We start from the raw sequence: 25,818 nt of genomic DNA, 5'->3' as shown, positions 1-25,818 counted from the left end.
CTTCTGGCTTATTATATTTCATATTTATACTTTGCTATTATAAACACGAGAAGCCTGCTGGCACCTATTAAATAAAAGCAAAACTAGTGTTATATTTCTTAAAGTAAAATAAATGTTGGTTGTAAACCAATGTGTGGAATGAAAATGAACAGCATATATGTAGGGTGAAACTATATTTTTATTTTTATGCTGTATACGATGTAAATTTTAAGTGCCAAAATACTGGTTACTGTGTGCATTTGGTAATAGCAAAACGTCATTCAGCGACAAACATGAAAACATATGAACCGGTATTTTGGCGCATGAACTTCACAACCATGTGTAGCATGAAAAAAAAATTCATACCACATGCTATTAATTTTCATGCTGCACATTGGTTTACAATCAACAATTATTTTATTTTAAGAATTTTAACATATAGTTTTGCTTTTATATGATAGACGGCAGCAGAAATCCTAGAGCTTAATTTTTCTATTTCAAAGAATATTTATATGCAGGGCCGACGCCAGGCATGAGGCAACGAAGCGGCCGCCTAAGGCGGCATGATTACAGGGGTACAATGTGTATGACCGATTTATTATGACGGTGTTCACTCTCGCGAAATTTACACATCGAAATAATTTTGAAGGAGAAAGCACGAGTGGGTAAATAAACGCAAGTGAAAAAAATGCGCCCTTTAACTTTTTTTTCCAGATCGGGGACACATTACCATTTTATTTCACCTGCACAGACCTGTTTCTTTGCTTACAGAATTCTGTACGGAATGGCAAAATAACGTACAACCTTATACAGTGTGGGGGGGATTTTTTTCTGCTCAGCAAAACTATGTACACAGAAACATTCTCAGACTCTAAACATCCATATTTTGTATACTTTTTCACCATGGAGAAATGGTGCCTTTCTTTGGCAGTTTTTTTCCTAGTCAAGCTAGCTAAGTGTCGGCATCCTTAGCCTCTATATTGCTTCTCTTCACAATTGTAGAAAGTCCAGGCTAAAGCTGTAATACAGATCTCGAGCCCCTTTAGCCTAGGCTGAATACCAGAGCATCATTGCAAGTTTTACTAATATTATTTTACTATTTACAAATAACAACTGTTAAAATTTCGACTTGATAATTCAACCAAAATATTATTGTTTATAGAATATTATCTAATATCAAATCATATTGCTTTTTTTCATACGGTACAATAATCAAAATCCGCTTGTTAATTTCAATGGAAGAATTATAACAGTTTTATTTGATAGGTGGCGGAAGGGGTTCTAGACTCCATTGATATCTTTCTGGAATGTAATACAGGGTGATTCTAAATTCATAGGACCATGGCCCTAGGCTGGGATCTATTGCGCTCCCCCGGCCAGACTTTCCACGGGTCCTTCTATAGTTAATTTGGTGGAAAAGTAAAAAATGATGAGAACTGTCAGCCCCGCCCTTGCGAGGGTCATGTATAGGACAAACTTGGTTATACATACCCAATCGAAAATTTTACATGTCCCGGTCATTTCGTTCAATAGATTGTTTATTCAGCCACCTCTTTTATATACTTACATATTTTTTCCAGCACCGAATCTCATCGCACTCTTTATGGATATGAGACCCCCAAGCCATACCCAGGTCCCACAGGCCCCACATGGGCAGATCTCTGTTCTTAGTACTATATTCCAATTGAAAGCTGTAATTCTTCACAGCCCTCCGTGGCCCCCTACACCACTTGTCGTGGCTCCTCTTCCATCTGATTTTCACCCGTAATTTCCCCCACAAGGACGGGGCTGATATTGCTCTCTAGCCCTGACAATTCCAAGAAGAGGAGGGGGGGGGGGGAGAACCCGGGACTGAAACATTTCTTATCATTTTTTGTTTTTTCACGCCATAAATTAACTAGAAGGGGGCCGCGAAAAGTTAAGTCTTATGGCGGGGGGGGGGGGCAAAAAATCCCAGCCCAGAGGCTTCCCGCACGGGTAAAGGGCTTATATCCCAGAAGGGACAGAGCACGGACATTGTCTGGTTTGACAGACATCTGACAGCTTAACCCCATCCTGGACAGGCCCTGCTCCAGGATAGGGAGGGCCATGCATAGCCCCCTAGAATATTCCAGGACCAATGTTGAAAATCATTGATCTAGGCTAACCAACACAAAGCTGGTTATAGTTTTTCTTTTTGTCACTCCTCTCCTACCCCCTCCAGGAAATAAATTGATTCTAGGAGAAATTGTGGAAATCTTGGCTGGGAGATACTTGATATTCTCTCCTGGGGTGTTTTAACGAAAGGATCTGCGGGTGCAGGACTTGTTTCTTGCGTGAGCAAATGGGGAACGTATCCAGGTTAACAAATTTGGCTGGCTTTTGTATTTTAGGCACAGCTGAATTGCCCTCTTCTTCTACGTAAGCCTCCACCTCAAAGGAGACTACATGTAACACGCCCTGAAAATTTATATTTGCCCAGCGCCCGAACTCGGGAGGAACAGGCCCTGACCCGGGCACGGCCTTAAATGCCCTTGGTCCCTGGGTTGGAGCCCTGTCATCCCCACCTTTCATATGATAATGAAATTTGGTGCAATAGTTTTAAAGAGTGAGTGTATGCGTACGAGCTTGAGTCCCGTATATACGGTACCAATGGCGATTTTTTGCCCTCTCAATGTTTTCTTCATGTCGGTGCCTCTGGTTTGTCCTGATACTCTTTCCCTCTAGATTCTATGAAAATAGTCACACTTTTACACACCATATATATTTTTACGCTCTAATGTTTCACATCTGTTTTTTTTAATGACCCCCTACGTCCTGCAGCAGGTTCACCAAAGATCCTGCCATCTTTGCTGGGCCTCTGGCCAGATTTCTCACGATCTCCTGTGTAGTGAATTTATACAGAAGTGCGAAAAAAATCATAAATTGCCCTTAGTTCCCGGGTTGGAGCTCTATCAGTCCCACCTTAGGGGAGGGCCCATGGTTTCTTTCACAGGTTCTCCCAGACCGTCTTAACGCAATGGTCCACCTAGGCCCGGCCCTTGAATCCTATGAACTACGCGGCTGCAGAAGGCGTCACCTTAAAGGGCCGATTTTTTCTCCCACAAAAATACTGTTCGCTTGCATCAGAAAAATGTCCAGAACCAACCCTGGACCCACTCGGGCACAGCCGGGGCCTCATAAAAGTGAGATCTGGCTGAAATATTCGAGAGTAAGCATGTGATGGACAAGCATTTCTAGCCATCAGGGGGGTCTCAGAAAAATCTCTTTCCCGAGGGCCCATGATGCTCTTGACATGGCCTGCGTCCTCCCCCCCCCTGACAATGGGGGGGGGGGGGAACACCAAATGAGGTTGGGATTGAAGTGAATGAAAATAGAAATTATTTTCTCTCAAGCAAAGAAAAATAGAGAGAAATTCACCATGGTCCTCCCCACAGGGCCGCAACTAAGAGGGGAGCAGGTGGGTATGGTGCCCGAACCGGGCGGCGGGGAAGAAAATTCCAGCCTTTAACTTATTCTTCAACATTATAACTGGGAGTATCGGCTGACCAAGCATTTAGTTGCGGCCCTGAACCCCCCCCCCCCCCACATCATGGGCTCCCAGGTAAAGTGATTTTTCGGAGGCTCTTACCCTACTGGAAATGATTGCCTACCTGTTTACACGCTAGCTTCGGAAAATTTTAACCACATTTCATTTTCATGATTTCATGAAGCCCTTCCCTGAACCTGAGGCCCCCCCCGGGTGAGCTTATTCGTAAAGACGGCATAGCCTAGAGCAGTGTTTCTCAACCGCCGGACCTTAACATTAGTCAAACCGGGCCGTGAGTGCAGTGCCGTCTTAACGCATTGGTCCACCCGGGCACGGCCCGGGGGCCTCAGAAAAATGAAAAATGGTTGAATTTTTCGAGAATTTGCCAGGTAGGGCCTCAGAAAAATCACTTGGAACGGGGGTCCGATGATGGTCTTAAGACGGCCTTGCGTGAGTGATCCCTTTTAATTTTTTTCCTTTTGTTCCTCTTGATTGTGTGTATGACCGGGCCTTCCGCCACAAAAAAAACAACAACAACAAAAAAAACATACACACCCCGCAGGCTTCCAAAAGGTTAAGAACCACTTTTCTAGATCAGCAGGGCTTCTAATCTGGGATCTTCACAGGCCCTTCTATAGTGAATTTATAGCGTGTAAAAGCAAAAAATGATGAGGATGGTCCCTGGCCCCCAAGACTTTCCCTCAAGCCCAGGGCCGTCATTTCAATTTTTTCCGGGGGGGGGGGGGCAAAGCACATGTACTCAATGTATGTATATATATACCATTTTTAGTGTATTTTCAAAAGCCAGGGGCTCCCTAAATAACGGGCCTTCTCAAGCCATACCCTCGTAGGGGGCATGAAATTCTCCACGAACCAAAGTCGTATCACGGTATCAGAGGGTATAACCTCGCCTTGCAAAATTTCCCTGGAAAATTTTTCTTTTGTTTGAGTAAAAGTTTCCTCCCACACAATTACACAAAATATGCTGCCATCTACCGGTATTTGTTGAACTCTCAAAATTTTCCACAAATGCTGAAAAATTTCACCAAATGGACAAATTTCTGAATTTTTTTTCCATGAATATGGAAAATTTCCTACGAGTTTCAATTAACAAAAGCTTTACACTGTTGGCAAAAAACCGCCACCCGCCAAAGCCAAATATTTGCAGTTTTTTTTTTCAAACCAGCCCAATTTGGCGAAAAAAACCTGCTGATCTAGCAATTCCTTTCTACAGGGTTACCACGATAAAATTTTAATCGCCAAAGCTAAGCTTCCTAGTCGCCAAAATACAGTACGGTGATATAACCTTTTGGCGTCATAATTGATATATTTTTTTTGTTATTGTTGTTGGCGTGTTTTTTTTTTCATGTTTACATCCGTGAGATAACAATAGTGTAAACACATGTGGTTTTTCCATCCCCATGGACTGGAGAATTTTTAAATTCATTGTTGAGGGCTTTGCTAGCGGTTGGAGGAGGAGATAGATCATGCACGTGGATTGTTGCTGTTGCGTTGTTGTTAATAGTTGTTATAACAATAATCGCGCGGAAATTCGATTCCGATGTGCCTGAAGCTGCTGATCGATTGGGGAAAATCAGCTGTGGTGGATTCGAGATGTTTCACAGGGGGTGCCTCAACTGGATGCATTTGACCAAAACATTGTCTCTTATCGGCTTGTTGTTTTTCATTTGCGAAGTGAGTATGCCGTACTGAAATTATTTCACATGTACACAGAAGAACAGCTTTTGCTTAAAAAAAAATAGTAATTGAACACCCCCCCCGCAGAAACTTGTCGTCTTAAGAGCATCATGGGCCCCGTGGTCAAAGGATTTTTCTCAGTTCCTAAAGGCAAATTTACATGCTTACTCTCAAAAATTTCAACCAGATCTCATTTTTATTAAACCTCTCTTCTGTTGAGAGTATCCACCCCCCCCCCCCTTCCTGAAGACAGCACTGGTCATTGGTGGCAAATTTGAAGAATGGGTGACCACGAAAAGTAGTAGAATGGTAGGAGCGCGACAAAATTTGCATGTAGCCAGGGCAGTTCGGCAAGGAGAGGCAGCAAAATTTTTGTTTTTAACCATGGGTGGTAAAACCATAAATCTGGTAAAAATCATAAACCTCATTCCTATCTCAGAGAATGAGGCACTACGTCAGTGAGTGACCTAACAAGCTACCTAGAGAATTTGCGAGCATGTAAATGACCAAAGGAGTCACTTAGATGAAGAGAATGAGTAATCAAGAAAAGTAGTAGAGTCAGAGAAGGGGTGGCAAAATTTGTATATAGCCAGGGCAATAAGCACTTGGCGGTATGTTCGGAGAAGCTGAGAAAATTTTTTTTTGCTCACTTGGTAAAACCATAAATCAGCCTCTGCTAAAGAATGAGGGTCATTGAGTGACCAAACAAGTTTTCTAGAGAATTTGCAGGCATGTAAGTGATCAAAAGAGTGACATAGTGAGCCAGGAACCAGGTCAGTGAGCAAGCAGAAGCATGACCTAGAGAGTTTATGACCAAAACAGTGTGCAGGTATATGAGTGACCTGAAAGAGTGACCAAGAGAACATGGGATCAGGTTTATGAGTGATTGTAAGAATGACCAATGGGACCATGGGATCAGTTTTGTGAGTGATTGTAAGAGTGAGCTGCACTGAGCTTGTTAATGACCAAAACAGTATGCAAGCATGTAAGTGACCTAGAGAGCCAGGGACCAGGTCAGTGATCATGTATATGACCAATAAAGTGATCCAGAGAGCAATGGACTAAGTTAGTGAACATCCAAAAGATTGACCAAAAAAAAAGTGTGCAAGTGTGATGAGTGACAAAAAGAATGGCTTAGAGACTGGCATATTCACGGGGGAGGGGGGGGGGGTCCTGAGCAGGTATATAGGCTGTAGCCTAAAGTGGTAAATTTGAGTAATTAGTGGTCAAGAAAATTAGACTAGAATAGGAGAAGGGCAGCAAAATTTGCGTAAGTCACAGGCAGCACAATCATAAATCCACCTTTGTCTGTAGTGAAGGTTAATATCAGTAAGTTCAGTTGATATCAAGGTTAATAGCAATATCCTCTTGTCCCATGGGAATGACCGTCTCATCCTGCAGAGCCCTTAGGCCGGGATCTTTGGCAAAAGCTCTTGGGATAGACTTTCCATGGGCCCCTCTGTAGTGAATTTATAGTGTGAAAAACAAAAAATTGTGTTAATCATCCCGAGCTCATGCCCCCCTTCCCCATATCCTGCAAGCAGTGGCCCCCTAGTCTATGATCTCTGACTCCCCTCGACAAATTTTTCACAAACCCCTTCTGCAGTGAATTTAATGTGTGAGAAAAAAATTATAAGAAACGTACCAGGCCCCCGGGATGGATCCCTGTCAGCTTTGCGGGAACATGCTGTTTTTTATAATTTGCATATAAAATAAAATTGAGTAAATTGTAATTTCACAGTATAAAATGCGCCATTTATGCAATGGTAGTAAATAAAAATTATCCCGCTGACCTAGAGAGTTTGTAAGCATGTGAATAATCAAAAGGGAGTGGCCTGGGGGGGGGGGCAGGTCAGTGAGCAACCTTACCAAAAGCATTATCTAGAGCATGTACAAGTAAGTAAATGATGGAAATAGTGACTTAGGAAGTGAGATCCAGGTGAGTGAATGACCTAGTTTGCAAGCATGTGAGTGAACAAAAGAGTAGCCTAGAGCATGGCTTCCACATCCTGAAGCAGGGCCTCTAGGCTGGGATCTTTTACTGGCCCCCCAACCAGACTTTCATGGGGCCCCCCCTTATGATGAATTTATAGCGTCAAAAAACAAAAAAATGATTAAAATCCTCTTGGGCCCCAGGGCAGGAGCCTTGTCAGCCCACCCCTTGTGGGGGGCCATGGGCCTAGAGTCTATGCGAGCATGTGAATAACCAAAAGAATGATCTGAATGATCTACGGGTGGAACACCAGGCCAGTGAGTATCTTAAAGCTAGTGCCGTCTTAATGCCTGGACCCAACCGGGCACGGCCTGGGGGACTCAGGAAAAACGAGAAGAAGAATTTTCCAGGTAGGATCTCATAAACATCATTTAACCCCGGGACCCATGATGCTCTTAAGATGGCCCTGCCTAAAGTGTGATCTAGAGCATGTGAATGAGCAAAAGAGGGACGTAAATTTATCGTTATACACCTTATCGCTATATCATTATACACAGGTTTCACTGTAGATGCTTGACTCCTCTGAAATCTGGCCGATACTCAATCATTATTATTATTTTTTCAATTTATCAAGCCCTAAAATCTAAATGGTGGGGGAAGGGGGGGGGCTTACTTGATGAAACAAAGAAAAATTAAAAAAAAATTATGTTTTTGGTAATATGATCAGGCCTGTCATTTCAACTTTTTCCCGGGGGGGGGGAGGGCAAAGAACATATACTCAATACATGCCTAGAGGCCTATATATCTCACCTTACTTGTGTCCACTTCTATTGTATTTTTTAAAGCCAGACCCTCCCCCCCTCCCAAATGATGGGTCTGAATAGGATAGTCCTAACATAAAGTATTCAAGAAGGTCTCTTTAGACTGTTGCTAAATTTTTTCATGAAATTTTAATTTCAGGTTTTGATTTACTATTTAGTGCTGCTTCAATGTACCTGGCCACAGATAAACACAGAAATGGAATCCTCTGTTGTGAAAGCAGTCTTACTGACAGATACACACCTACTTGGTCCAAAATTTGGTCACTGGTTTGACAAACTACGAAGGTGAACATACGTTACATAAGTTTTTCTAACATTGAAATTGAGTGAAACTTCTTGACAATCACTGCTAACCGCACCGTGAAAATGTGGGTAATTTTTTGGGAGTTTACCATCATTAAGAAGCTCAGTATTTCTGAAAAATATATTTGAAATGTTTTTATTGCATGTCAAATAATAACAATCCATAAGTTACTTATCAGCTGCAAATGTAAGTAATGTGGATAACAATCTATATTACTTTCCATCAGCTGCCAAAAAAAACCACCTTGGCTTTATTTGCAGTTGATGGTGTATGCCTCGGTTCCATTTGTAGCAGAAAATATCTGCCTATGCTTTATTTGCAGCTGAAGATATCTGCCTCAGCTCCTGCATGGATCCAGGGGAAGGTGGCGCATGGGGTGATGCCTTCTCATGAGACAAAAAATAAAGGAAATATTCATTAGTCCTGTAAAATACAGGACAATTCAATGAAACTAAACAATAAATAACCCTTCATAACACATCACCTTAGATTTGCACCTATTTCTAAGTGACCAGACTCATCTTGCAATGCACTCAACTACTGTTTGTGGTTATCTATCTAGGACTGTGTTTTCAATTGATGCTCAACTGATAAGTAATAACAGTCACTGCAAACTAAATAGGCCTAAATGGGAGAAGTAATTCGAAGACTGGCAAAAAGTAAATAAATGAAAAAAATAATTTCAAAATAAATATGATAAAATTATTATCATTATTTATTATTTAACCTCATTAATAAATGAAAGAAGTAATTAATGATGACAGCAAAAAAATATATATATATATGAAAGGGAGAAATGATTCACTGACTCACTAAGATGGAAATACTAACACAGAAACCTTAATATACAGGGTGATTCGTAATTCCCTCCAGGGTTTTGGAATGCTATAGTGGGGCGACTATGATGAGTGCAGTGGAAGGGAGCCTTGCACTGAATACAGAGACATTTCAAGTTATTTACAGACCTTACAGGTGTTCGATGTGTGAACCCTTGCTCACACAGCATACATCAATGCAATAATCCAGTTTTTGCCATTCTCTTCCCAACATGGCATGATCCACACTAGAGGCAGAGGAACATCATCTTTGGAAGCTTGTCCAATCTAATGATGAGGCAATTCAGCATTAAGGTACTCACACACATTCTGCAGGAAATATGGGGGGGGGGCACTCCATCTTGTTAAAAAATGAAGTAATCACAATGTTCATTGATGAAAAAATGTTTCATAATTAATGAAAATTCATACTTAATGACAATACAATTTCAGAATTAGTACAAATACAATGCCACAACAGGCAAAATGCCCAACGAGGTGGCTGAGAAAAAGATGCCCATAAAAATATGGATGTCATATATTTCAAAAATATAGCAACCCAATTAGAATGCAATTAACAAAAATTGTAAACAATATATACACATGATAACATATTATACAATGCCCATAAAGAATACTTATGGTTGTCTTATTCTAAGTATGGATAGTTTCTCGATATACCCCAACATGTTTATCGTATTTCTTTTTAAACGTGTCAATTGTGTTACAATTTACTACCTCCGGGGGTAAGCTATTCCATTTATTAACAACCCTATTAGAGAAAAATTCCCTGCGACACCATAGCTTTGCATTGTCCATCACCAATCGATACTGTTGTCCCCTTGTAAAAGCAGTCGATTGGCGGTGTACTAAAAGTTCATGGTCCATCCTATCTATCCACATTGAAAATTTTGAACATTTCAATCATATCTCCTCGACACCTGCGTTCATCCAATGTAAACATATTCAAAAAATGAAGTCTCTCTTCATAACTCAAGCCCCGTGTGCCAATAAGGACACGCGTAGCTCTTCTCTGCACCCCTTCAACCAAGTCTATGTCCCTCTGTATGTATGGTCTCCAAAATCTTACAGCATACTCCAGTCCAGGACGAACTAAGCCTCAAAAAAGCGGAAGAATGACTTTAGGAGAACGCGAAGGGACCTTTTTGAAAATGAGACCGAGCATTCTATTCGCTTTTTTTACCACCGCTGAACAATGTTCAGAAAACCTAAGCCGCTCGTAAATGAGAATTCCCAAATCGGTGATCTTAGTTATATCCGGGATCTAATGGAATACTTTATATTTAATGCAAAAATAATTTCAGAATTGGTAAAAATTCATATGTGGTGGAAAAGTAATTTCTCAAAACAAATTCATATTCAATAAAAACATAGTTTTATAACTAATGAAAAAAAAAATTCAGAATTAATGAAAAAAAAATTCAGAATTAATGAAAAAAAAATCCAGAATTAATGAAAAAAAAAATCAGAATTATATAATGAAAATTTGTATATAATGAAAAAAAAATGCTCTCTCAGAACAGATGAAATTCTTGAATTTTATGAGGTCCCCCCCATCTTGTTTGACTGATGTGGGGGACCCACCCTTTAAGACACTCTATGAGAATCTAAATACTGCAGTTTTACTTGTTGGCCCTCTGGCTTCATGGAATTTTTTTTGGCCCACATTGTCTGAAAGGTTGGAGACTCCTGGTCTAATACTATTAGATGCCACTTCTTAATGGAGATATTTTATGTACTGAAACTATTTGATATTTAGTAATTTTAATAATTTTTTAAAATTACTAAATATCAATATCAAAATTACTAAATGGATCGTACGATCCCTTGGGTTAATATTGGAATGTAATATGTGTTTGTGTATTTGTATTCTGTATTTGTCTTGGTGTATTAATTAAATTTCAATTAAAATTAATTAAATGATATCATTTCAGTGAAGATTTGGTTGAATCTTTATCATTTTGCTGTGAAAAATAGCTGATTATATTTATATTTCGTTGCGAAAGAATCTTTTTATTGAAGAAAAAAATGGATACATTTATTTTTACTAAAACAATTTTATAAAAAGTGATAAGCTTTGTATCCATTTAAATTTTCTTTAGGGAGTGGCAGATGTACAGAACATTCCAAACAACGATGACTCTTCATAATCCTCATGTTGTATTTATTTTAGGTGAGATGACAGTTATATATTTTTAAGAGAAATGTGCTGTATTATAGGCCTATATATACTGATGTAAATTTGTGGCATGTTGCTATTTCACTATTGTGTTTTACATGTATAAAATATGGGTATTTTTCCCAATGTTAAAGGTGTGTATGCAAGCCAATCTTTCATTTGAAAAAGTCTCTATGCAAAGAGCAGGCAGACCTGCCGCAGGATACTTGGATAACGTGGAAATTCAAGCATTAATCGCTTAGAGCGCAGTGGTTCCCAAATACTTTTAGTTGTGGACCCCCTCTTCTAGAAATTTCGGTGGCTGCCATGGACCCCCACTTTTAGTCAGGGAGCCCCTCATTTGTAGCAGCAGAAACTACAGCCATTTAACAGCAAGAATGTTCTCAAATGATGGAGGATATTCTATCCAGTACTAGTAAATGTGATGTGGTAGCAATGCAATCTACTGGACTGCAAAAGAACTAAAACAACATTTCATACCACTATCCAAGAGCTGTCACCACAAATACAATTTTTGTCAAATCATAATATTACTGGTGCAGTCTACCACTACCTGTAGCAGTGCTTTTTATGTTAATTTATTAAAACTTTCCACTCTTAGTAATATTTTTTCAACTTAGCATTACTTTTTTTTATAATTCTACAATTGAGCCATAGACCCCCAGTAAAAAACTGTGGCCCCTGAGGGCCCAGGTATCCCAATTTAGGAACCACTGACTTATAGAGTACACAAGTATCTTCACTTAGGAACATGGAAGATAAATTACAGCACCAGCAAAAACATAAAACAAGCGCAACTGTGACAACGTAAATATGTTAGGGCCATGCATATACTTCCGCATGTTTCCAGCACAGAAACATGTTCCTGCATGTATGGTTAAGTAGTAAGAGTTATAAAATATGACATACATGGAAAAATTTGAGTATCTGCCATTTCTACTTCAAAATATTGAGGCTAGATGAAAACACTAGAATATGAAACATATCAAACTCTGGCAACATATGTTACAACTACACATATACCGAGAACATATGTTTTGGCATGCACCAATTTGTTAGAAATTCCTTGGTGGAATGTTTACAAGATGCTTGTACTGATAAGTAGTAGTAGTTACATAAAATGTGAAATTACTGCATTTAAAAAAGATAACCATGTGCATAATGAAACTATGCTAGTGATGGTATTTCAATAAGTTGTACTGCATAGTACAATAAGGTGTAATTATTCCATTACCAAAAAAGCCTACATAATTTTTTTCACATAAAAATATCTGTCTAAAGTAATTATTATTATTATCTTAAAGCCACAATTAATTCTAAACATGCATTGCATGAAAAGATTTCTCTGTAAGCTCTTTTAATTTTTAAAAAGTTCAAGGATTTCAATCTAACATCCTTTTTACATTATGCCTTCTTTTGTTCAAAATTTTTTAATTATTATTGATAAACTCTAATAATTATTAATTAAGGTGGAGACTCAAGACTGGCCATATTACAGTTCCTTTAATGATGAGGCTATTTTAATTAGATTTATATTATAGGTTTTTTTCCTAAGTAAAATTGGATGATATATTGAATGCACATTTTTTAGATGGTTTGATAATTTTTTCATACCATGTTTATTTCATGCACATATAGGATATTTAGAACAGGTTGCCATACAGTTTAAAACCACTTCTGAATAACTTGCTTTCTTCCCAGACTTCTTGTAGTAGTCATGCTATGAAACACTTACCAACACGAAACAAGCATAGCTCAGACATTATAAATAAATCAGTGCTACACATATGCACAGACTTTTTTATAGCATGTACTAGAGCAGCAGTTCTCAACTGGTGCTCTGTGTGCACCAGTGCAGTCTTAATGCATGGGTCCAACCGGGCACCTCAATAGAACAGGGGCCTCAGAAAATTGAGAAGTAGTTAATTTTTCAAAAATTTGCCAAGTAGGGCCTCAGAAAAATCACTTGGCCCGGGGGCCCACGATGCTCTTAAGACGACCCTGGTGTGTGTTCTTCATGGGCCTCAGGCACTCTAGGAAAATAAAAAGAAATACAGTAAATTTGAAAAAAATAATTACAAATATTTTTAAACAATAAAAATACATCAACAATAACTTTGTTGAATAAATTAAAAATAGACCTATGGGGGAGGGGGGGGGGCTTCGCCATAGAAATCTTCTACTGAAGAGGGTTCCATGAGTCAAAAAAGGTTTAGAACCGCTGTACCAGAGGTATATTTATGTGGTGTGTGTATGATTTGGTAGCAGAGTAGCATTTGGTTCTTACGCTTGTATGGTCGATAAAAATATCTGGGGAGCCCGGGATGAATACTATTATTAACTTACTTTTGTTTTTTTTTAATTATTTGATTAATTTTAGAGGAAGTAGGAAGTTCATGGGAAATCCTGGCCTTTGTCTTGGCTCTAAAATGAGGAGGCCATAAGAGACCTCTATACCAATAAAGATTCGTACGAGCGCTGAAAAAATTTTGAATTGTTGAAAACTTTTGAATGTCTCTTGGTACATTACATGAATGCCATATCAATCTAGACTACCGTGCAATGGGGGATTTTAGATGCTGTGATTATTATGTATTTGGTTTACAGTTTATTCTTGAAATGAATGTATTTTCAAATTGAATGCAAATGAAACTCTTTCTTCATTTCCTGGGAATGAGATTGCAATGAAAGGCATAGTGTGGTAGAAGAATATCATTGCCGGTGCAGTAGCACCCATGTTATACTATTGCGTGTATCCCTTCTAGTTCGGTGTCAATGGTTGTATAGGGGAGCAGTGTTATCTGAAAAAATAATTTTTCAAAGAGTAATTAGTAGGGCTAGAATATTTATGTCTTAAAAACGTTAAAAAAATACTGTATAAAAATACATTTATGCCCTTAAAAACTCTAAATATGCTCTATAAAATAAAAAATATGTTCTAAAAAATTTGTCATTCCTATCTCAGATAACATTAGTTTTAGCAAAACAATATGGTAATGAGAAGTGTTGATGCAGTCTAAACTATTTTGAACCATTACTTATTGTATGAATATGAATTCTTCGTTTTACAGTGCTAACCACAACGAGTATCAGAGAGTTAAAACATTGCTTTCAAATATTTTTTTTGCAGTTAATGTATCAAACACACACACAGAAATATTTTAATGTAAAACAGAAACAGCATAGTGGATTTGCTTTTTGCAGGAACTTTAGTATCAAACAGTTAGCAAAACAATATTGTTTCATCTGTGTAGAACACTTTCTCACCATATTCAGAAGCAAATTTCTTCAGTTTCTGTGAAGTCCTTTGCTTCACTTTAGGTATGTTGAAAATTCGATTTCACAATAATACACAAATCATTCACAATAATACACAAATCATTCACAATAATATACAAATCATTCACAATTGATACAAAAATTATTTACAATTACTATAATGAAAACTTCTGAAAAATTAAAAAATATTGAAGCCTTATGGTTTTTACCTGCTCGAACTTGATCAGAAGTAGTGATGGTAATCTCATTGAGCCAAAATTTTCCTTTTTGAATGTCCCCCCCCACACACACACACACAAATTCAGAATTAATGTGCTGCCATCTATAAGTAAAACTATCTGGCTGAGTATTTACTTTCCGAAAAGCATTGCACAAAATTTAAAAAGAAATTAATAATTATTTTTATTTGATAAAACTCTCAAAATTTCCCACCAACGCTAAAAATTTCCATGGATCAATATATTAGCCAATTTTTCCCATGAGTTACCATCACCGATTCAGATAATTAATTTATTTTTAGTCACACACTAGTGTTGTTGAATACCTAGTATTTTTCATACTCTAAGAATTCAATGTTGTTGCTGAATGATTGAAAAACCTGAATTTCAGGATTTTTTACCAATCAGCGATGATGTTTAATTTTTAGTGCATAAAAATCCTAGCCCTAAATGATATACACTAAACACTCACTGTGCTTGTGCATGATTTTCAAAAACATTGCTAAGATATTGTATGAACGCATATAGTTGGTGCAGTGGGAATGTGGTGAATGTTTGGTGAGAGTTTGATCCTCTGTAGATGGCCCAGGTTTGGTGGGAGGGAGGTACGTTCTGGAGGCGAATAACAGAGAAGAATAAGCTCTTGCCAGAGGTGGGAACTGAAAAAAAAAACCAGTCTAAAGCAGAATTTTAATAGCTGGGGAAAAAATTGATTTTTTATTGAAAGTTATGAAATATGCAAAATATGCTCTATCACAAAAAATAGTAAAATATGAAGAAAAAAAAATGCAAAGACATAAAAATCTGAGGCCTAGTAATTAGCTTTCTCTAAAAATTTAAAGAGCAGTTTTGTAAGTGAACATGGGTATTTCTTTTTATATGAAAAACAGAGAAATAACTTGAAGGAACCCCTAAAATTTTAAGGATTATTTTCACTCCTCAACAAAATTTGGAAGAGTAAAATTTGATTTTGAGGCGTAAATCAAGCATTTAGATGTGTATCTGCAAACACTGATAAGGCGAAACAGCAAGTAGTTGAAGGCTTTTCAATTGCGAATCAGTACAATCTTTTTATTTTATGCCGCCTATCTTTTGTAATTTCTATTTCTGCAGATCAGAGGGCATACTTTTAGAGCTGAATTTTATATACATAGTATGGTAATTTTATAATATAAACACTTCCATGTATAATGCATTTATCATGTATTCTCATGTTCAATATGCATATCCTTTATTTACCAAGCTTATATTTCTGTTCCTCAGGAGATATTTTTGATGAAGGCTTCTTTTGTGATAGTATAGAATTTGAGAACTATGTCAAACGCTTCCATAGTATTTTCTATGTTCCTGATAGAACAAAACTTCATGTAATTATGGGTAATCATGATGTAGGATTTCATTACAGGTAAAAATCAATCTTATCAAGTTCTGTAATTATCATTATTACATAAATATTACTGAGCTGCAGGGCTGGACAAATCTATTGCCCGACATGCATGTAAAAATTTTCACCGGGCATGTATTTTTCTCAATAACATGTTCAATGTGGGCTTAGGGGCCATTCAAGTATCACGTAAACAGATTTTCAGTCATTTTTGACCCCTTCCCCCCCCCCCGTCAGCAAAACACTGCCCCCCCCCCTGTCAGCAAAATTTCTTCAGCAGCTTAGAATATTTTATGTATTCAAAAAGGGGTGGTTGATGACGTAAGCATCCTAAATAAAACTATGTCCTATAACCAGCTGAGCAGAGAAAAGCTTGGTTAACTAGGACTTTCTAGACGTGCTGCATAATAAGGTTTATTGACGGTAGCTCCTAAATAATTGTTATTTAGAAGCTACTGGTTATTATAATTTAATTTACAGCTAGGACTTCGCTTTGCAGTCAGTGCATTTTAATGTATTTTAATTTTTACAACCCTTAACATTGTGCTGCCTAGTGCTTGTTGTATCCCTCACATCTGCCCAACTCCAGTCCTGGAACATAAATCAGCCATAATTCCATGAGCAAAGGAAGGTGAACAATGACTTACTGACTTTTATCCAGACACCAACTGCGTGAAAAATTAGAATTGGCCGATGTTAGATTTTCGAGTAGTGACCACATTAATTTTATGAGGATCAGCATTGATAGTGCAAAATACAAATTTGGACCATGAATCTAATAGGATGTCTTAACAAGAAAGGGGGCTGGTTTTCATCATATTTTAAAAATTTGTGTATTCATTAAGTTTTTTTAAAGGTGATTATGTGAATAAAACTATTACATGAAGCTGTTTTATGCATTCTTTTAACAATGAGAAATGATTTTTACTATGAAATTAGTAAATCCAGTTATAATATTTAGTAATATTTTTCGAGCATGTGAAATATTTATTCGGCCATGCATTATTTTAAGTCCCATGCCCAATTGGGCATGTAAATTTTTGGAGATTTGTCCAGCTGTGCTATGTTATGCAAAACTATATTTGCTACAAGTTTGAAAAAAAAAAAAAAACCTCACTCGAAGCAAAAAGTTTACTCAAATTTTGTTATTTTATTATAGAATCACTCAGACAACAGAAAAACGTTTTGAAAAGGCCTTCAATACTTCATCAGTTGAAATATTACAGATTCGTGGCAATAATTTTGTCTTAGTAAACAGCATGGCTCTTCAAGGTGATACTTGCTTTCTTTGCACAGGTGCTGAGAAAAAATTGAAAGAAATATCTAAAGCCTTAAAATGTGCCAAGGTAGACCTCCTGATTTTCATTTTTGTCTAATTTATTAATTTTCTGTATTTCTTTTACATACAAATACAAATACAACGCCACAACAGGCAAAATGCCCAACGAGGTGGCTGATAAAAAGATGCCCATAAAAATATGGTTGTCATATGTTTCAAAAATACAGCAACCCAATTAAAAATGCAATTAACACAAATTACAAACAATATATACACATGATAAAATATTATACAATGCCCATAAAGAATACTTATGGTTGTCTTATTCTAAGAATGGATAGCTTCTCGATTTACCCCAACATGTTTATCGTATTTCTTTTTAAACGTGTCAATTGTGTTACAATTTACTACCTCCGGGGGTAAGCTATTCCATTTATTAACAACCCTATTGGAGAAAAATTCCCTGCGACACCATAACCTTGCATTGTCGCATTGATTGAAGCATTGATAATTAAAATAAGAATTGTAAACAAATTTCCCATTTTAATTAGCCCTCACATGCAGAAACGGACAGAGGTGCAACAAAAAGATTAAAAAAAGATTATGCATAGTACCCACACACCGTCAGGATAGCACACTGACTGTTGCCTAGTATCTATGTAGACAAATCCTCAAAGAAAATTCTCTGGTATCATTTCTTTTTCCTCCTGAAAGAAAACAGTCAACAGACCAAGCATTTTGGAAGATGTATTGCTTTTGAAGACCTCTGATCTGGTGTTGACCTCACTATTGTTGTGCCTTAATTTTCTTTTGATTTATTTATTATACACCCCTCATGACCAGATTATATATATTTTAAACCATTTTATTACAACATCAATAAATACATACATGGAATGCTTACAGCTTACACAGCATCTTAATCATGGCATGCTGACTGTTACCAAGCATTTATATATAAATCCTCAAAGGAGATAAAGCTACAGTTCTGCTATCTATTGGCCACATTATGCTGTCAGGTCACTGCTATTCAGGACACACCATGCTCATGGAGAAATTTTTTCCGCATGTGTTAATGTGTGGCATTCTATTTTTGGTTTTTCAAAAATATTACTGGGAAAAGGGGGGGGGAATTTGATTCTTCAAATTTAAATGTTTTTATAATGTGGAGAGGAACAAAAGTTGCATTTACTGCATACAAAATTTGCATTTACATTAGGGCTGGACGGATCTCCAAAAATGGATATGCTCGTCAGGCATTGAATCAGTATTTTATATTCCATCTCTTATAGAATATGGGAAAAGAAAAATATATGCCTGGTCAATATTTTTTACATGCCACGGGGTGTGTTAGGTGATAGATTTGTACAACTCTGATTGATATATATTCAAGAAAAGCATGTCATATTTTTTTGTAAATGTGTATACTTATTATATGTATCGTAAATACCATATTTATTTCAGGGTGTTAAAACTGATAGCTGTGATAATGTGCTGAAAATTCATCATTATAGTCAACCTATTTTTATTCAGGTATTTCATTATTTATCATGAAAGCTTACAGCATTTACAAAAAAAAACAGTATAAGTGATTAAAAAAAAATTATGTTTAAATTTCTAAGCCTTTGTTTCAGCTAAAGTATCAATTGAGGAGCTTATTTTCAAAAGAGAACACATTTACACTTTTTCTGAAAACATTTTCACCTTTCAACAGGTTATGAATCTTTGGGATAAACTCTGTCAGATAATGCAACCGGGATTATTCAAACAGGAATATTTTTTGGTAAAAATTACAATGTAAAGTCAGTCGTTTCTATCAAAAGGGAATATATTCACTTTTTTTATACACTTCAGTATTTTTCATCTCTCGAAAACAGACCTCTCACTAACGGACACCCATGGGACCAAAAATTTTGTCTGCTAATGAGGTGTTTGTGTTAATGGATACAGAGCTCTCAATTGTCCAACTTTTTGATAAAATTTCCTACTTTTCTCAACCAAATCTTGTCAACAAAATTTGAGTAGCTTTTTTAAATGGAAACACAGAATTTTGATTATATCTTATATCCCCTCTTAAAGTTTGTACCATGAATTCAGAAACCCTGTTTATTGTCCCCCCTTATAATAAAAAATCAATGACCAAATTTCAAAAACTTCGGGAAATTACATTTGAATGTTTACTCTATCATTGTTAAATTGTTTTGTAATGTGTTTCAATAGGGATACGCATTTATGTTTCTGACAAAACGTATAGCAAAATAAGTGATCCAACCAGCTGATAAACCAAAAAAGTGAAAACTTGCACATTAATGTCTCTGGCATAAGTGGGACGATATGAGCAATTAGCTAAGTTAGGTTTAACTGTCCAATGCATGGTACCATTCAGTGTGTGTGTATATATATATACAAAAGAATTATTAAAGAAAAAAATTGAATTTTATGAGAGTTAAATAGAATCTAGTAATATCTGGTGTGTCAAGATACATTCCGCATGGTCAGGGGTGGCTCAAGCTTACCTACCACCTGGGTGCAAAGTCTCATGTGCCACCCTTAAAGATGACCCTGGCAGGAGGCTAACAGAGCTTTAAGCTAGGTGACTGGGATATGCATGATTTTTTTCAGTACAAATTTGCACAGCATTGTTTACTAAAAAAAACGCCTGTGACCACATATGTCCCACTTTTAAAGAAACTGTTCAGCATTTTGGTCCAGGATTATTGTCATTCCAGGTTATACCAGGTAACTTGTTCCACATTACAACTCTCATTGATGAACCATCATTACTTACATTTATCCTGTGAAGGAAAAGTATAATGATGCTACTTTTATTAAGAAATTTATTTCAATGGCATTTCTGGGGCTCCAGAGCCGGACAAGAAGCAAAATTTTACCTTTGCTGTAATGGACCATTCCAGAACAACTGGGGGGGGGGGGGTAGCATCAAGGCTGCAACTGGGGGGGGGGGCAGGCAGGTCTCATGCCCTGGCGCTGGACCAAAGCTGGCACAAATTTCATTCTCAAACCTTACCTTCAACATTACAAGGGGGCACCAAAATGTGCACTTGCCCCGGGTGACCAAGCATCTAGTTGTGGCCCTGGGTAGCATTAAATGTACATACGACCCCAAGCATTGTCTATCTCAGATTTATGGCTTAAAAGTGTGATGTGACTATGTTGGAAATTTAAAAAAAAATTTTGTATCTAATGAAAACTTAAGCAGCTGCCCCCTTGTTTTTTTTAAAAACCTGCTGTCTGGGTGCACCGTTTCTTAAGCTGCCCCTCTCTCATTAGGATTAGATATACCTAACTCAGAGCACCAAAACATTAACAGTGCTTTACTGAATTTTATAAATTTTGTCGAGTATATTATTTTGCAGATTTAAAACAATCATGTTATGATGTTGAACTAATCATAAAGTGACATTGGGATTAGCTCAACTTTCACATTCATAAATGAAAAATTTAACGATAATATGAATACCTTATTTAAAATGACTTGATAATATGAGAATGACTTATTAAGAATGACTTGAGTAAAATAAGTTTCAGTAAGTGTAACCTATGTAAGTCGAATAGGTGAGAAATTATAGATTGAAAAATTTATTAAATAAATAAATGAAAAGTGTTTGCCACTAAATTCAGATAGATATTTAGATAGATAATATATATTAGATAGATATTTTTATTTTTTTTAGCATTTTCCTCTATACCGTCCATCTGACCATAATTGCAACGAACCTGATTCTGCCCCTGAGGAAATAAAGAATCAGCCTTTCTCTGAAGAATGGGACTGTTTGTCCAAGGAGTCAACTCAAAAGGTGCTGGTTGATTTTTGATTTCATTATTATTTTTTTTCCTATTTTTTTTACGAGTACAGTAGAACCCCTTTAATCTGGACTCCCCTTGAGACCTAAGTGATTCCAGAGTAGGGAATTTTCTGGATTAAGGATCAAGTTTTCTTTATATCCCAATTTTTTATATTTAAGTCAATAATATAGCTCTTTGACTTATATTTTCCTTTGGAAGAAAATTAATAAAGCAATATATAATAGGTGCATATATATATATATATAGGTAATAATTTGTGCTTGAATTGGTTATTCTCTAAATATTAATAGCCAGCATATGGTTCAGGTGAAAAAATCCGTAGCTTTTAATAATATTGATACCTTTTTTCCAGTGTCTTGATTTATCTATTAAATAAGGCAAAAATTAGCAAATTATCTTTGTTTTCTTTTAAAAATAGGTGCCTATAGACTCTATAGCAAAGGTTACCAACTTTTTTGGCTGGTGGAGCCTTTTTAGAATCAATTTCGATGACATAGAACTTATATAAGACCTTTTTTATTTACTTCTAAATTTACTGATTTATTTTATTTTCCTCGAGTGGCTGTGGAGCTCCTAGAAAGCACAAGCTGGTTTAGACAAAGTTACAACTAGAAAATATATGCAGTGGGATAGGGGAGGGGGTTAACCACTTTCCTGACATGCCCATGTCAGGCACGGGCATCCGCTTCTTCTCAAAACTGACTTGCCTGAGCATAGCAAAGGATAGTGTAATCTTTGTTCTTAGAGGTCCTTAACAAAAAGTAAAAATTTAACTAGATCTGCACAAACGCTAAGGCTTCATGCCACAGTAATAACGATATCTAAATATACTTATGATACCTAATGATACCTATCTTGCATAATCTAATTACACAGTTACATAATCTATCTAAAAGGTAGATTATTTATACTCCATGAAAAAAAAAATGAAATAAGAGCTTTTGAAAAAAAATTTAATTTCAAAAAGGTAATAAGTGAATCAAAATTTTAAGATTTTTAAATCAAAAATTAAGTATGCATTTCTGTAATTTTCTGTTACTTCTTGTCACATAGATATATGAATAGAATTTTAAAAAAAAACGGACATTTTCTGTTCAGAAAAAAATTAAAAACCTATCAAGCAAGTGGTTAAACTATTAATTAGAGTAGAGATATCCATTCTCTGGATACAAATATTTTATAACGAATAAATTCCAAAGTTATAGATTTTGTTTGATTGAAATTGTTGTTTCTAGGATTATTCTTGAAAGGTATAACTATTTTTTAATTAAATACTTAATTGTTACATATTTTTTCACTAGGTCCTCAAGATATTGCAGCCACGAGTAGCTTTCTCTGGACACACTCATCATGGTTGTTTCATTGAACATAATAATAAAATTCCAGAATGGACTCTTCCATCATTCAGCTGGAGGAACAAGAATAACCCCAGTTTCATTCTCGTGAGTTGCTTTGCACTTGTATTACTGTTATAAATGATGAAAACATGTCAGATGAAAACGAACATATGCTTAACAGTAATAATTTTGTTTCTCTCTCTAAAAGTGAAATCTTTAATTTTTGTTACTGAATATTGTACTCCTTACAGTTGCATAAGATTTTAGTGAAATTTTGGGGAGAAAAACAGATTATTAAGATTAGATCATATGTGTGATAGTGTTAAAAATGCTGTTAAATGTATCATATACCAATAAAAATTATGTTTTTAGTTTCATAAATTATTATTTAATTAATTACACATAAACACATATAACAAAATATGAGCAAAATAATAAGCTATGTAAAGAAAATTTCGTTAAAATTTTCTCCTGTTGACATTGGTGGATAGGCACTTGAGAGCCAATATAATACAGTCGGCCCCCCCGTATTCGCAGTTTGTTTTTCATTTATTGAATTTTTTTCCCATTTTTTTGCAACACTCAAAAATCGTCATTCAGTTTTTTTTACAAAATTTGAGTTGTGCATGTTTAGTATGGCTCATTTTTGGATGGCTCGCTAATGACATTGCTGTCATCCCTAGAGCCATGGCAGCTCCCAAGACAGAAACAGTCACCTCGGGTTGGATTAACCTTTGGCCACAATGTGCGCTAAAGGGCACAACCATTTCTACTGCGCCAACTGAAGAGACTATAAAGGACATTGTCACGTTAGCGAAACAGGTGGGTGGAGAAGGGTTCAATAATATGAATATATAATAGTCGAACAACTAATTTATAGCAGTTCAAAAGGCTGAGGAGGAATTAATGCAGTTGACTGATCCTGAAACTGAAGCGGTACCAGATGAAGAAGATCAAGATAAAGAAGTAAAAGACAAGTTGACCATGAGTAACAGCGAAAGGGCTTCGCACGTTCAAATCAGCAATAGATTGTTTTCATGGCGTAGATCCCTCTATGGTACGCTCTTCACGTGTAGAAAAATTGGTAGAAGAAGCCTTGCCATCATATTCCAAAATACTTGATGATATAAAGAAGAAGAAACAGCAAACAGAAATCACAATGTTCTTTCAGAAAAAAATCACTGCACCCTCTTTTAAATTCCCTTAAACTTCTGCGTTACCCTGCTCTTCTCATGCTGTTCAATAAACGAGATATACAAAAATACCTATGGTTTCGGTTATTTGCTAATCACATTCAAATATTCCGATTCCTTAAATTTTTTAAGAATTTTTAAACTATTCACGAATTTATAGAACGTGTTGTGAATTCAGTGCCTGATCAGTTAGTCCTTATCAGAATGTTGCCTATCATAAGGGTATGAAAGGAAATGGTGAGAAGATGATAGTAAAACACAGATGCTGGTACAGTGTGTAACTATATGTGATACAGAAGTATCACAGATAGTTATGTCAATTTCATGAACATCATGAAGGTTGAAATCACAGTTTAAGCTGCTTTTGTGATTTATTGAATAATTTTATTAACCAATGGACATTAAATTCACTGTTTGAAGGGATTCCTTTTCTCATTATAAATGGTTTTTTTTTTTGTTAAAAAATCATGCTTCATCGAATTCATGCCATTCATCTGAGTTTCTTACCACAAAAAAAAAAAGAAATTGGAACACATTGGGGGAAATTTGGGAGAAACACACAATATTTTGGAAAATTCTACTATAATCTTCTCTCCAAAGTCAAATGATATATTTCATCTTTTATTATTTTTTAACCTGAGAAGTTCAAGTCTTAGGCTGCCGAAGTCAAGCAATTGCTAATGTTTTTTTTTTTTTTTTCCAGGCAACATTTGCACCAGACACATATGCTTTAACGAAATGCTACATGCCAAAGGAAAGCACAGTAATAGACATTTACATTGTAGGCAGTGTCGCTATTCTTTTCTGGATATACAAAACAAACAAATTGTTCTTCGGCAATAACCGAATAAAAAGTACATAGGTGCCTTCTCTCAAAATGTTGTGTATATGTGTGGTGTCTCTCTGTCGTTAATGATATACCTTTTATATAAAATACAATGGTACCTTGAGTTAGAAATCTCTCAACTTGAGTGTGGTATAAGTTATGAGCAAAAGCATGTTTGATGAAAATGTTTTAGTTGTGAGAAAATGCAGTTGAACTCAGTTATAATGACATTGAAGATTCTACAAAATTTTGTTGTTATAAACCATGGTCAAACTTTTCAAGAAAATTTCATAATACAAGTAACTTACAGAAATAAATTAATCTTTAAACTTGAGGTACCACTGTACCCAGCCCAAAAGCAGAATATGCTGAAATCTGCAACATATGTTGCAGAACAATCTAGAAGAATTTTAAGAAAACACTATCATGGGAGCTTTTACTGCAGAACATTTCCAGTCAGCCTAGAGGGCTCATTACAGAACAATGCAAAATATTCTGCTTTAGGGCCACTATTTAATTCAATAATTGAGATAATTTAGTTAGATTCAAAGTTGCAACAGGAAAGATATATTTATTTCCCCCCTGTGACAAGCATCCATTTTGACACCCTACTCCCTAGAATGTCTTCCTGATTTTTATAATGAATTTTTTGTTAATAATTTTAGGAGGGTTAAAAAGATAAGGAGGAAGTTTGTTAAAAAATTGACTGCAAGTTTCATCAAATTTTCAGATGTTATACATTAATGCACATTTCGTTTTAATTTATACAAGTTGGTGGGCGTGTTCATTTTAGCATGGCATATTTATTCTCTAAAATTTTAGCATATTATTCTTTGAATCTGCTTTCGTTTTTGAAGGCATATCAAAACACTGAAAATGCAAAGGTTTTCTGTACTGTCAAACAGATTTATCTTGGTGAGATTTTTTTAGGGAATATATATTTATACTCAAGTATAATTCGTTCAATTCAGCAATACGATCGCTGTTTTTGAGACAAACTCGAAAAAGATGGCCTTTTCAGGAAACAAAATCAAGTTATACTTGTGAAGTCTAGATGGCAGCACTACACTCTAAACCAGACATTAGTGAAGTAACCTTTTACGGCGGAATTATGATTTGAATTGATTTCCTTAATTTTTTTCCTGTTATTCCCACTTCTCATCCTTTAGTTTAGAGATAGCAACCATGAAATTCATGAGAAAATTTTTTTTCTGCA

The 25,818-nt window shown here is 36.2% G+C and overlaps 1 protein-coding gene across 1 annotated transcript; it reads left to right on the top strand.

Moving 5' to 3' along the window:
- The first annotated feature begins 4,767 nt into the window (after window positions 1-4,767).
- On the top strand, window positions 4,768-24,654 carry PGAP5 (Per1-like protein PGAP5). The gene is made up of 9 exons (XM_089231913.1): window positions 4,768-5,182; window positions 8,079-8,224; window positions 11,182-11,252; window positions 16,019-16,160; window positions 17,299-17,485; window positions 18,883-18,951; window positions 21,114-21,236; window positions 22,548-22,688; window positions 24,480-24,654. Exons 1-9 carry the CDS (start codon window positions 5,102-5,104, stop codon window positions 24,636-24,638), a joined length of 1,119 nt encoding a protein of 372 aa, XP_089088039.1. The 5' UTR covers window positions 4,768-5,101; the 3' UTR covers window positions 24,639-24,654.
- The last annotated feature ends 1,164 nt before the right edge of the window (window positions 24,655-25,818 follow it).

This window comes from Pholcus phalangioides, unplaced genomic scaffold, assembly GCF_987345545.1.
Source record: "Pholcus phalangioides strain wild (caught in Gottingen) unplaced genomic scaffold, Ppha-v1.0 ptg000001l_1, whole genome shotgun sequence".
NCBI lineage: Eukaryota > Metazoa > Arthropoda > Arachnida > Araneae > Pholcidae > Pholcus > Pholcus phalangioides.
The sequence above is the reverse complement of the archived record's forward strand: the minus strand, read 5'-3'. Positions and strand labels throughout refer to the sequence as shown.